The sequence below is a fragment of the Melanostigma gelatinosum genome (assembly GCF_949748355.1).
Source record: "Melanostigma gelatinosum genome assembly, chromosome: 5".
In the NCBI taxonomy this organism is placed as follows: domain Eukaryota; kingdom Metazoa; phylum Chordata; class Actinopteri; order Perciformes; family Zoarcidae; genus Melanostigma; species Melanostigma gelatinosum.
In genome coordinates, this window is record NC_136638.1 from 14,778,332 (window position 1) to 14,792,130 (window position 13,799).

The 13,799-nt window shown below is 45.4% G+C and overlaps 1 protein-coding gene across 3 annotated transcripts; it reads right to left on the bottom strand.

Annotated features, from left to right (window-relative positions):
• Positions 1-518: 518 nt before the first annotated feature.
• spon2a (spondin 2a, extracellular matrix protein) lies at positions 519-11,839 on the bottom strand. 3 transcript variants are annotated; one of them, XM_079268994.1, is made up of 6 exons: positions 11,663-11,839; positions 8,049-8,277; positions 5,908-6,128; positions 2,261-2,452; positions 1,743-1,914; positions 519-1,447 (listed from the first exon to the last, which is right to left on the bottom strand). In XM_079268994.1, the coding sequence occupies exons 2-6, from the start codon at positions 8,275-8,277 to the stop codon at positions 1,260-1,262; spliced, it is 1,002 nt and encodes a 333-aa protein (XP_079125120.1). In that variant the 5' UTR covers positions 11,663-11,839; the 3' UTR covers positions 519-1,259. The 3 variants fall into 3 exon arrangements, with proteins under 3 accessions (XP_079125120.1, XP_079125119.1, XP_079125121.1); XM_079268993.1 differs by lacking the exon at positions 11,663-11,839 and adding an exon at positions 10,896-10,991; XM_079268995.1 differs by lacking the exon at positions 11,663-11,839 and adding an exon at positions 10,666-10,718.
• Between the last annotated feature and the right edge of the window lie 1,960 nt (positions 11,840-13,799).

A 13,799-nucleotide genomic window follows, 5' to 3' on the forward strand; every position in this document is an offset into this window, starting at 1 on the left:
AGCAGTGGTAGTAGTATTGTTGTATATTCTGACCACTAGGAGGTGCTACACTGCCACAAACTCTTCAGTGAGGTGCGGTGGTGAACCTGGTCAGTAAGGGATGTTCTGCCAGAGTGAATGATTATCATCCCTATCAGAAGAACATTCATTCATTTATGAATCATCTAAACAGGCTACCACAAAGAAAGTAGCACCGGGACCACGAAGCACCGACTCATCAACGTTTAAGTGATATTGTGGAATGAATATAATTGTAACCTATAAATATGTAGGACCGTGACTTCTATTTTGGTCAATACGAGGCTGTGAGTTCTTTGGACACGAATAAAGAAGTGTCAATACTGGTCAAATGATATGCTCTGGCATACAAAAATAAATTTACTTCACAATGTATTACTGGAACCGTGCAAATGAAGAATCTTCTTTTGTCTCACAAGAGTTTCAAATGAAGCCTTTACATCATAACATTTTCAACTGAAAAGTCCTGCAGGGGAACAAAGTAACGCAGAGGCTTTCTATTTGAAAAACACACCTTATTTATTCATGAGTTATACAAGATAAGATACATCATCAGTATCTACAAAATCTACACATCAAAAGATCAAAAGAGATAATAACAATACAAATATTTTCTTTTTATAAAAAGCTTTCTAAAAGAGCATCTCATTATAAAATAGGCCGCCAGGTCAAAGCCTCCAGTCTGTTATTTCTCGTGAAAGGTGATATTTATAAATCGGACCGCAAGGTTATTTTGAAAGAGCTGCATGTGCCAAGCATGTATAGGTTCTCTATGTAAACGAATCCCTCTGTGCCTGTAAAAGTGTGCACGATACTAATATCAGTGTACAGATTGAATGCATGGGAAGTCTCAAACTGGTCTTTGAGGGGACACATTTCTCATTCATCTTCCCCTCAATTTTTCTCTTCTACGTCCAGGACAATCAATAAAAATCACACTTTATCTGAACACATTCAAAGTGTTATCTCAAGCATTAATTAACTGCCCAACGTTCTGCTACACTCAGACGTCCATATCCCTCTATTGTCATTACAATACATCCAGAGGAGTGTACACTCCGATGCTAACTGGCTGCACAGGGAAGGCAGCGGGTTTTTTCATTCCCGCAATTTGACCGTGACAAACACAAAAATCCTTTACATTGTCAAGGAGATGCTCAAGATGCAGCAACATTTCTCAGTCCAGCAGTGAGTCCCAGTGTTGAACACTGGCAGTATCTGTGCTTGTGCACCCTGTGGGTTCACTGGAGTCTCATACAGCTGTGCGGTACGCATTCAGACTGTTCCTCCAGCTCAGGGCAGGGGACGCCGGCATTGGCCGGCCGCAAGAGGATGTAACGTGTGCGGTGGCGGACGCCACCTCTGGAGCAGGGACCGAGACACAAACCCCAGGAGGACCAGAAAGACACCTCACAGTCCAATGGTGTCGCTGAGTCGACAAAAAAAGAGTTTGTGAGAAAAGTACAGAACATGTGAGTAAAGAGAGAACGGCAAAGAGTTAAGAAGTACAAATCTCTGTAGAAATAAGAGCTGTTCATGTATTAGCTTGTATGTGTAAGCTGTGCTGTTTAAGTGAGATCACATTATAACTTTCATGTAATACAAATCAATGAAATAGCATTTTTGTTTGCTTTTTGTCTGTGCCCATTCATTTAAAACCATCATCATTAACTTCCAGGGGGAAAGTTCATGTCCCAGGGATGTAGGGAGTCTTGTGGACTTACCCGAGAAGCGCCGGGGATTGATCGAGTTTGGCAGGATATGATTGGACATAAGGACTTGACGGTCAGATGATCTGCTCTGTTGAGAGATCCTTATGCTGGCAATAGGTGGAAGCTCCTTTAAACGGGGATAGTAGAAGGAGTTGGCTGGATGGTTCGGCATCTCGGATGTGATCTGGATAAGGCAGCGAAGAACAGTCAGGCGAATTTCTGCAGGAGAGCCGGCGGGTTCTCAACAAAAGTTCAAATCCACAATAGCCCACTTTAAGCACATGCTGGCAAAGGATCTGTGCTCCATTATGTAAGAGAGGCCCTTTTTACTCAAATCACTTCAGGTCAGGCATGGGGGCCGCCAAGTCATCATTTGTGCAGACGGCTAAGAAGTACGACCCATTCCCACACTGCGAACCTATTTTAAGTACAAGACGAGGACCTTGCTTTGCCTCATGGAGCGGAGGACTAAATTGAGTCAATGTATCAACCGATGATGGTTTTTGTTCTTTGGAACATTGGAACATTACCTTTGTGATGTTTTCTTGGGGGATTGTGGGGAAGTTAGGAGAAGAGAACGTGAATCCACTGTCTGTCCCTGCATCGTAAGGATGGAGGTCAATGTTCACTTCCTGTTTCCACTGGCTGCCCTCGCAGAGGTTTATTCTGTCCACACCAACAAACCAGTCGGGGCTGGGGATGATCTTCACCATCAGGGAGAGCTGTCGGTCAGAGAGAGAGAGAGAGAAGGCAGTTAGATCAAGCTTTACTGTCCAAGAGGAACATTTCGTTTCCAGTGAACACAGACAACAGACAGAGCAATGAAGAAGCAGAATTAGATGAAAGAAATACACAGATTATGTACTCTTGTTTAAAATGAATCAATGGATGACTCGTAAATTTAGCTCCAAGCACCACTGCTAAAGTAAAGCCTCACAGAGCTGCTCGTTACCAGGTATTCTGGATACCAGCTGCTATTGTTTTCATCTTGTGAGTCTGTGTGTGTATCATCACGGCCAATGGAGGTCCTGGAGACACCTACAGTAGTAGGAACTGCCACGGAAGAAGTTTTGAGTACTTTGCCAGGTGTTTACATTTCTGTCTCCCTGTGGACAGATTTTGTAGCCACGACAGCGTCAAAACAGTGCAAATGCAGTCAGAACATTTTACAGGTGTGGAGTTGGGATCAAAGTGAAGTTGAGTTCAAAGATGGGCGTGATCCAAGTGAAGGCGCCAGAAGCAGCGGACAGGAAGTAGGGAGGGCGCCATTGGCCCCTCCACTAAACGGCCTTCGCCCCAATTTGGCTTCGCGGCTGCTGTAATCCCATCACAAGATGGTCTCTACTTACTTACTTTCTTTCTTTTTCTTTAATTTTACACCCAGGAGCAATGAACTCTGATGAGTATATTCATATCTTTTCTCCAACATTGTTTCATATGTGCCTCTATGTAAATATTGTTTTTGCACTGATGAGCTGATCTGGTTTTCTTGTCTTTATTTGCTTTGTCAAATTGTAACTGCAATTGAAACTACAAAGGAAGTGCTGTGATATACTTAAATCACAAGAAGAAAAACAAACAATCAAAGCGCAGCTGTGATTAATATTCTGGCTCCATTCAAAAGTCTAACTGCAGCCCTCTGGGTAAGTAGAGAAGTAAGGGGAAAATCCAGATCGTAAAAAAAACAGCAATCAAGTGGTGTTACCTTAATTTGATTACCTCACCGCCGTATAATGTGTTACGCTGCCGCTGTCTGTTGATATATGTTGTTTGTAAAATTGATTAAGTTGAAGGAAAGAAAATAATCTATAAAACACACACACACACACTGATGATGTCAGGATTTATAAAATGTGTAACTTATAAATGCAGGCACTAGAGACTGTGTGTGCGTGCGTGCGTGCGTGCGTGCGCATACATGCACCCACTCAGTTTCCTGTGCAGGGTTAGCCTGTCTCTCCTCTGTGATGGATGTTTCCTGAGAGCGAGTGACCTCATGCAGGAAGTGGCCTGGGGGTCAGCACACGCTGAGGTGGCAGAAACCCAGAAAACAGCGCATTTAAAAAAAAACGCCTCCTCACTTGCGGCTCTGGGTAGGATGGGTGGGCTTGGAAAGTTTGGAAAGCTGGGAAAGGGTGGCCTGGAGTCAAACGGAGAGCGCTGGATAGAAGAGTGCTGGAACAAACTTCAAACCAGTTCACCAGGCGCAAAAGACCACTCGGGACAGGAGGCAGGCAGGTAGTGTCAGCATGACACATGGAGTCTGTTTCTTGCTCGTGACGCACGGCAGAAGAAACCAAATCAGAAGCAGCTCTGTTGATTTTTAGAATCATCACTGACCCCCTCCTTCCTTCCTTCCTTCCTTTCTTCCCCCCTCTGACATCCCTCCCTCCTCTTGTCCTTTCAGGCTTCTTTCAAACAGCGGTTTTTCCAAGAAGTCCCGTCCTGCTATATCCATTGGGCCACTCAGCAAGGATGTCTCCTCAGGGGTATCCCACGTCAGTGGCTTGATCAGTCCATGTTGGTTCCAATATACAGGCCCGGAAGTATCTCTAGAGCAAAGACAGACACTCAAAGCTCCCATGATCCCTCTCACTTTTTCTTCGTCACATCTAATCTTCTGCAGAGCCTTGGAGAGGCCTTAAAAACATGCAACAGTCCAGCAGCGCTAGCACTTCAATGCTCAGCTGTTGTTGTCCCATTTTCTGTGGTGCCACTGATACAGATACTTTAAGAGTAATGGCAGTTGGATGCTGAATGGCACTTATTTGCCAGGATCTGTCTGTTTTGAATTACACATTTAACAGAAATGGAAGAGGGCTCATGAATCTGGAGATAGGAATCATGTGTTTGGGATTTTTGGGGCATTGCGTATGAATGTTTTGGTTTGTGGGCAAGACAAAAAGCATGAGATTTATATAAGAGTGTGCGCGAGAGAGAGGGAGGGAGAGAGAGAGAGAGCGAAACAGACGGACAGAAAAGCAGAATAACAGATGAAGCGGTTAACACATTCGCATAATTCGTCATTGTCACATTCAAAACACACACACACACACACACAATACTCCCAACCTGCTTATTTGTGTACTCTGTCCACTGATCTAAAAACAGACGGACCCATTTAAAAGCAGCCAGAGACATCAAGTAGCAAGATGAAAAGCTGTAAAGCTGCTGTCCATGACACGTACTTACCAAAGATGCCCTCCGACTGGGTTGTTTATGATTTTTAAGCAGTGGAATAACCAATAAACAAATGTAGGTCACCAGACTTTCATGCCTTTCTGCCTTTCATCTGCACCCCCTTTACCCCACGGCCATTTTTCCCGCAGTGCCATACCTCATGGCTACCTCAAATCCTTGGCCTTTGTTTAAGCCCTCGGATCATATTTAGCGAGGCTGACCATGACCTTTGCCCCCAAACTCAGTCGTTATTCCGCAGCAGTGGGACCCTGTAGCCCAGCCAGGATAAACTTTGTACCATCGTTGGACATTGAGCCTTTAACAGTCCACATTTATCAGCAATGTTTTCAACCTTAAATATGAGACTTCAGCCGGTCCCAGAAAGTGTCTGTGCCCAGCCAAGAGATAATAACGCGGCATAATGTCATTTTAATTCAACAATCAAGATACAACATGTTAATTAGTCATTTTTAGAGGTGCTGGTTGGCAGATTCTGTTGTCGTCGTACAGAGCCATACTGGCTGTTTCCAGTCTTAATGCTAAGCTCAGCAAACCGGCAGCTAGCTCTAGCTTCATGGATACCGCACAGATGAGAGTGGTATCGATCTTTTCATCTCACTGTCGGTTGAAAAAAAGTGAATAAAAGTGTTCCCTAAATTGCCACGCTGTTCCTTTTGCTAAACTTCATCCCAGGGCCCTCATCCTGAGCTCACAGAGTTCAGTGGGACGGGCAGCAGACAGAGTGCGGACCGCGAAGGATGGATGTGGGTGTTTGTGGCTGCAGGGCTTCAGTCCTTTGGCTAAACACAGTCTGATTGGATAGTGGAAAAAAGTGTGTTTGGTCAGAGCGGATGGACGACGTCATGGGGAGGCCAGGTCACCAGATGACTGAGTACCGGTAGATGTAGTCAGACACTTTGTGTGACTTACTGTGTCTGAGCATGTGAGAGCTTTTGTGAGTGAGTACTGCTTCAACTTAAGTTTTATTTGTGCCTACCAGGGAGCCCCGGGGCTGCATGAGCAACTCCGTGGAGCTGTGCCCGATGCCGTTAGGGATGCCGGCCGTTCGGTGCATGGCGCCGACCGCGCGTCTCTTCCTGGCCTCCTTGGCCGCCTTCATCAGCTCCACCGTCACCCCGACCTCAGCAAAGCTCTGCACCCCTGCACTAGCCGGAGCACCATCCTCCCACAGCCGAAAATGGCGATTATGGCTGACCGCTAAAGGGAGAACGAGGAGAAGACAGGAGTAAGATGCTTACTCACTGGAATGCATATCGATGTCAATGAAGCACCACAGAGCCTCAGCCAGACGGTGAGATCATTTCCACGGTGGAGCCTGTGTGTATTTCTACGGCTGCCTCCTACATCCTGCAATTAAACAGACAATTCTGAAGGAATTGCCAGCATGCATGTCTTTGGCATTATCGCACAGTTACAGTTACATCTTTGTTTTACATCACAGACGGGAGCTGCCAAGAGATAGGTCAGGATCTTGTCGATGCTTTTTCATAACCTTCTGGCCAACGGAGCCATTTGCTTCACATTGTCATATTTAGATCTGGTTATCTGTGAAACCTGTTGAGGATCAATAGACGGAGTAAGGTTAAACTCTTTGCACCGCCGGTTCTGGTGCGCCATATTGAAACCCACAGAGCCACTTGCCTGGGCCAGTGGTTGTAAGGGCAGAGTAAGGTTAGCCAGAAACACGCTGACAAAATGCTCTGATGGTTCTGCCTTACCTCACTTTTCAGAGCTGCGTACAGGCACACATACACAACCATGCAGTTACACTTAAACGCTCCTGACACACACAAACTGCACTGAGCCACACACACAACCTGCCCAGCACACTTCACACACTATCTTGTTTCTCCCCAAACTGCCATTACTTACGCACTTAATTGCATTTCCATCCGAACAAATTTCCCACAAGTATCAGGACCTTGGAATCTGATAACACGTCACGTTTAGGCCCCACCAAAAAGTTAAAGCCCACTTTCCGTTCTTCCTAAATTGCTTTCGTTTATTTTTGTTTTTGGCCATGACAAACTCCATTCCCTCTGTCATTGGACCCTCGCCCCCAGGTCCCCACAGTTAAGCAACACACAACCATTGCAGGCCCCCAAACCCCTCGACAGGTTATGCTTTTCCTTGTGCTGTGACAAACTCCCTTACCAACAGTCTGTCAGCCCATTGAGGCCCCTGTGTTTTTCTTCTCATTTTGTTCCCATGCCTTGAGGGGAGGGGACACACATTAAAAGCCATTTTGGGTGATCACAATCTCCGGTGCCTGTCTCGATACGGAGTAAGCGGCACATCATCCTCTGGCAGGGCAGCAGGGCACCATTGGGAGAACGGGAAACCAGACAAAGCCACGGCCGCCGCAGACAGCGATGCACAAGAGCAGTCCAGCACACACACCCCCACACACACACACACACACACACACACACACACACACACACATACAAGCACACAAATGTACAAACATCTGCCAGCCAGCCCATGCTCCATGGCTTGGGGATAAAAAAGCAGAATCGAGGGTTCTGAGTTGCTTCTTCTTTTCCTCCTCCTGGCTCTGAGGTAAGCGGTCTGACCCCATCACACCCCAACTATCATCACCCACCTTCACCAGCCCCCGAAAAACCACTACTCCGCTGTTTACCGCCAACACTGTGGTAAACCAGCAGAAATGTGGGAAGGAGTGTAGAGTTGAGTTGAATAAATAGAGAAATATGAAGACAGAAGACAGAAGTTGAAGAAAAACGCATCTGGGAGCATTTAGACGATCTCTCTTATTGCTCTATTAACAGCACTCAGCCCTGTGTATGTGTCTGTGTGCATACGTTGATGCCGACAATGAGCAACTAAACCTCTGACACATGATGGGTAGCCAAACATCTGCCTTCAGTTGAAGCTAAGTGTCCCTTCATCTCACTGGGGTCACCATCTCTGTCCCAGGTTTGTGTCCTCTTGAACACAAAAACAATGCATGGGTACATTTTGACGAAGTGAGGTCAAGTCTGAAATAAAGGTTCAAATGAAATGGATTACCAGGTGTTAGAGGTAAAAGTTTCCATAAGAAATAGCAGATTATTTTTCATCACCGACTTCTTTGTCCCTGGCAGTCTTTCTCACCTATGAGCTTGGACCACTGTGCAGGGGGCCGGAACAGTGGATACTGCTTGGGGAATGCCTGTGGGCTCCAGTGACCTGTAAAGACCAGTATGTAGGAAGCAGGACCCTTGGCTGTGCAGTCTGTCCCATTGAGTGGTGGCAAAGGCCCAGCAAAAGTGAGACAAAGCTTCAGAAGTACGACGAGAAGCTGCTGCAGCCAACTGCAGGTCAGGTGCTCTGATGACATCATCTGAAAGAAATGGAGAAATGAAAAATGGTTGTGAAAGAGCTTTCTTTAATACCATTAAACATTATGGGATATTCTATCATCAAAAGCTGCCGTCAGAAGCACTTTGGCATGTAACCCAAATGAAAGGATCCTAACATGAATATTTAGGAAACCAAACCCAGACAATCGTGGAAAATCAGTTTGGGGGAAATTCCACGGCACTGCCCTCATATCATTACATTTTATCTAAGAAAACAGCTGATTGAACCCATTATTATGGGCTGGGTCGAGTGTGTGTTGGTCCACCGCCAACCTATGGCTACACGGCAAAATAGTTCATGTAATGTCTGCCATAGCATCGCTGTTGTTTTATTCTAGGCCAGGGATGACATCTCTGAGGACAGACGTCCGCTCCCCTAACCTCTGAACACACATCCTTTTATCTCACACTCCTCTTCACCCTCCACACCCATATTGTCATCCCTCCCCTGCTCTCCAACAACTCAAACAGAGTTGATGTTACATATCTTATTGTACATTTCAAATATGTTTCTATTTCCTGCACTGTGCTGACTGTTTTTGATAGTTCAATGTTATTTGATAGTTTATGTTATTTTGACAGTTAAATGTCATTGTTTATTGTTGAATGTTATGCACCTTCCGCCACGACAAATTCCTTGCAGGTGAAAACTTGCTTGGCAATAAACGGTTCTGATTCTGATTCTATTGTGTGTGAGAATATTTGAAAGTGCTGCAACAAATGCTTCGTCGTCATTTATTCCAGAGTTTTTAAGGCTGCATTCAAAATGTGAGCTGTAAAATATACATGGAATTTGGCAAAGAGGTGGCAGTTTTATTTCTTCTTTAAAAAAAGAAATTCACATGAATAAATACGTGATGTATGGGAGTGAGTGTCTCTCAAATGTGCAGTTCTGAGAGTACACTTTCTAAATACTTTGGGTGTTTCACCATCTCCCTATTTCATTTGGCAAATGTATTTAACTTCAAGAGGAAACGTTTGTGACTACATTACATTACATTACATTACACTGCAGATGCATGTCTCGGTTTGTGTGTCACAGAAAGGGAGAATTGTGTTTGGCGGCTGCGGCCTTGTGTGGCGTTTCCATGGGTTACTACACTATAACTAAACCCCCAGGCAGCTGCAGAATGCAGACAGTTAAATTTGGGGACAAAATAACACACATGCGCACGCAAACACACACCCACACTCATCACATTCGCGCGCGCACACACACACACATAACACTCATGTCCAGCTGCACATTGTCCCTGAAGTCTATTTCCAGAGGACAGATACTATTACTCTGCCGATATAGCTGCAAAACTCTGACACTTTTCTGACTGCAGCCTGTCACTGAGTGTTTTATCAATTCCCTGTCTCCATTAAATGCATATTGACCACTGCACAGTTTTAACAGCCAACCGTAAAAATACCTGCAGTATAGAGACATACAGAGCCCAGCTTTGAGCTCACTGCTCAGTCATCGGATCATCTCACTGGCGTCAACTTTGCTGCTCTGCAAGAGGCGGATAAAGCTCCATGTTGAAATGCTTAATTATGCAACTAGTTCAAAACAAGTGACTCTTTTTCTTCTGGTCTTTCTTTTTTTCAGCTTTGTGTGCTTGGGTTAATGGAAGTTCACCTCGTGGAGCTGGAGGCTTTCCACATCAGCTTGTGATCTTCAACTGCTGCTGTCCTGTCTGCTCCATTCACGACGTTTTAGGATCGAAAATGAGGTCAGTCCTGTTACTGGCTGTTGCAAAGTGAACCTTGTTTACACACACATTCCAGACATGGACGAGTGTTTTCAACTGTCAATTCACAGCGCACACTGAACATGGTCTTTCTTCCTCAAAATGATTGGTTTCTGATATACTATAAGTGCAGCCATGTGATTTCTGTTGCCAAAACAACCGCTGATCAGATAACCCCAATCTACACAGGGTTTGGTTCAGTAGACCCTTCGACCATCCCTCTGAACTTGTCACACTGACACTACAACACACTAAAGAGACATTTCTTGAATTCCCACACTGACACACTGAACTTCATCAGCACACACACCTACCAGCTGATGTCTGCTGGCGCTCCTGGAAACACATAATAAAAGATTGTATGGCATTTATTGACGCATACAGAGGCACAGACTTATTTTCAGTGGCCATAAAGTTTACTCTCTCACACACTCACACACGTATGCAGTCACACCACACAGACCTGCTCTCATCAGTCAACATAGACAGACACACGCAGCAGTTTTTTAGGCACAAGACACAATAAAACTAGGAGAGGTGCCACTGCCTCCGCATGGGCACCTTCACTGTGTAATTACAGCAGACTCATGCAGAGATAATACACACATTTGTCTCAGCTCATATACATACACAAGCACAGATTTGTGCACACAGCGGGAGGTATGTTGATATTTAACAAGGGGATGGCGGTGAGGTAATTTGGTGTTTTCCCGAAGATTTTCCTCAGAAATCTTTTGTTGGAGAAGTGGTGGATCTAGGCTGAGAAACGAAATGCATCACTCTGTTTTGAATGAGCCTTTAACACACCCCTGTGGGCCGATGATGTTCATCTTCATGCATACGTAGACAGATAGACACACTTGGCCGTGCATGCATCACAACAGGAGGTCAGAAGCTGGACTTTTCCCGGTGCAGGAGGATGGACGGAGCAGGTATGCCTGTATGTCGTATAGAGATTGCACCTATAAAGGTGAAGCGGCTGCCGATGTAAAGCTGCAAATATCAATAAAGACGAAGTGTGAATTCAGTGGCAATATATATTTATATGACAATTTACGTTGATACTTTTTACAGACAACACTGACGGCTTTAAGTGCTGGTTACTTTACAGAATTAGATTCCACACTACAAAAACATATTGATGCACTGTTAACCACTCATATGTCTCCTTCTGCTGCACAATGTTGCTGCCATGTCAAAGCATCAGTCCTAATACCATAACATAATTCACCGTATTAACAGTGTAATAAATCATCCCTCTGAAAGTTTGCACCCTGCATACACAGTAACTTTTACTTTCAATGCGTTGTGTATATTTTGCCGGCAATAGTTACATAACACGCTTTAAAATTGTATACTGCATTGCATCACTTCTATTTGTGATGGAATCCTTTTGCAATGTGGTGTTACTTAAATAAGGAATCGGAATATTTTCATCCAACACTGCATGCTTTTACTCAAATAAAAATGTCATCTCCCGCAGATAAAGACACGCGCGTGCGGGATCTTCTATGTCTAAACAAGCATTCACACTTGTGTGCTCTCAGACTCCCCGTGCGGAGAATGAATGGAGTGTGTGTGTGTGTGTGTGTGTGTGTGTGTGTGTGTGTGTGTGTGTGTGTCCTACCTGTGTTGGGTCAGTCAGTCATTGGCAGAGAGAGAAGCTGCAGCAGAATCACACTGTTGGGATCTCAGAGAGGATCCAGCTCCACTCACTTCTTCTCTTCCGCTCCACCGTACGCTGCTGTCTGGTGCAGCCTTATCAGCCTGTATCCCTCTATCCTCTGTCTTTATCTCCTTTCTCTCCTCCTCCCTTCTCTCTCTCTCTCATTGTATCTCCTCATATTACCTCTCTTTTTCTCACTCCCTCTTGCTTTCTCCTCCCCCTCCTCTTTTCTCCCCCTACCTCTCCTTGTATGGAAAGGCAGTTAACGGCCTCACTCCTCTCCTCCACTGTCCCTCTCTTCTCTCCCTCTATCTTTCGCCCTTCTTTCTCTCTCCAGTCTTTGAGTGGCTGTGTAAACTCACCAACCTCATTGCTGACAAGGTAATCAACACCACATTGGCCTCTCTTAACATTCACCACTCAGCATTGTGTATTTTCCTACCCCTGTTCTTCTGAGCACACTGTCAGAGTTGTGGGGTGTTGGTTGCTGAATAACGGCAGTAAAATAGAGAGAAATGAGAAATAGGGCTTACGCACAGACATGCAACCTGGATCACAGACGAGCGGAGTCTGGACGGAGACGCAGGCATTTAATTCTGCAGTTTATCTGCTGATTGGACATTGCAGAGAATCAAGGTTTTTGTTTTGATGGTTGCCATCTTTTTCCCCTTCCAAATATTTCTGACCTGTGGCAGATCCAGCTGCGATCACAGCCGAGGAAACCCGCTTCCCTGGGTCAGAGGATGTGTGTGTGTGTGTGTGTGTGTGTGTGTGTGTGTGTGTGTGTGTGTGTGTGTGTGTGTGTGTGTGTGTGTCAGAGACGTTTGGTCACCGGTTCCCACAGCTGGTACACACATGGTCAACCAGGGAGGTTTCTATTACTGGCTGCCGCTCACTTATCAATATGTCAAGGCTCAGACTGAGAGAGAGAGAGTGTGTTTATGTGTGTGTGAAATCTATCGGAACTGTTCTGACTTATTATCCATGGCTATGACGCAACAAAGCAGTCAACCCCAAATATTGCACAGAACAATCTACTTCAGGCAGACACACGCACCCTGGTCACCGTTGTGATGTAGCGCAGCACAGCTAGCCCCAAGATACAACTCGACCTGGCTAACATCAGCCACAACCAAAAGACAACTCTGCAATTGGACAACTGCAGACCTTTAAATCTACTTTGGCCACGTTACTGTGTGGCTCTCCTGTGAGCCTTCCAGACGTGAGGTTAGACGAAAAGAAGCTTACAGAGGAAGAGGAGAAGTGGGGTTAGACGTGGATCAGGTAGCAATTTGGACTTTGTGTCCTGCAGTCTTAGTCATAAACAAGCAAATAAACAATAACACCAATTCGTTCCTCTCCATTTCTTTCCTACCTCTTTGTCTCCAAAACAGTGACACAGTCCTCTCATCTGTCTGTCTGTCTGTCTGGAAAGTCGGTTATTGGAAAAACTCAGACTTCCCTGCTGCTGCCCTCTGATTAACGACTGTGAACTCGGCATCCAGGTCGACTCATTAATGTGAAACATCATCGACGCACGTGTGCGTTTGTGCGAGCGCACGCTGCATACACCAAACCGCCAAAAATCGGAACGCTAATACAGCAACGGACATTTAGACTCATGTCCCTGCCAACCTGTGAAGGAATTGATGATAACTGTATATTACTAGAACACACACAGTTAAACTAGACTCTTCAGCACACACACACACACACACACACACACATTAGGAAACCAGATACAGCAGCAGAATGGCTTCAGATTGCCAGACTGATGCAAATCTCCAAGATAGCTGAACGTTTTCTTCCTGTCAACCACGTGCTCACGTCAGAGCCACTGGAGCCAAGTGAGTGAAGCAATGAGAGGAAAACCTTGAGCTAATCACGGAGCGCTGGGCCGGAGCCATACCAACTCCAGCGTCTCAGCTTCACCGCCGCAAACCCTCTAGACCCCCTCAGACAGACAGACACCAGGAAAGAGTAGCATTACCAACAGACGGACAACATTGACCGAGTATTGTGTTCCCTTATTCGACGGCTTTGTTGAATACTCAATGTTGATTGGTCAATGACAGCATTCTACGGCCTGTTGTTTCTT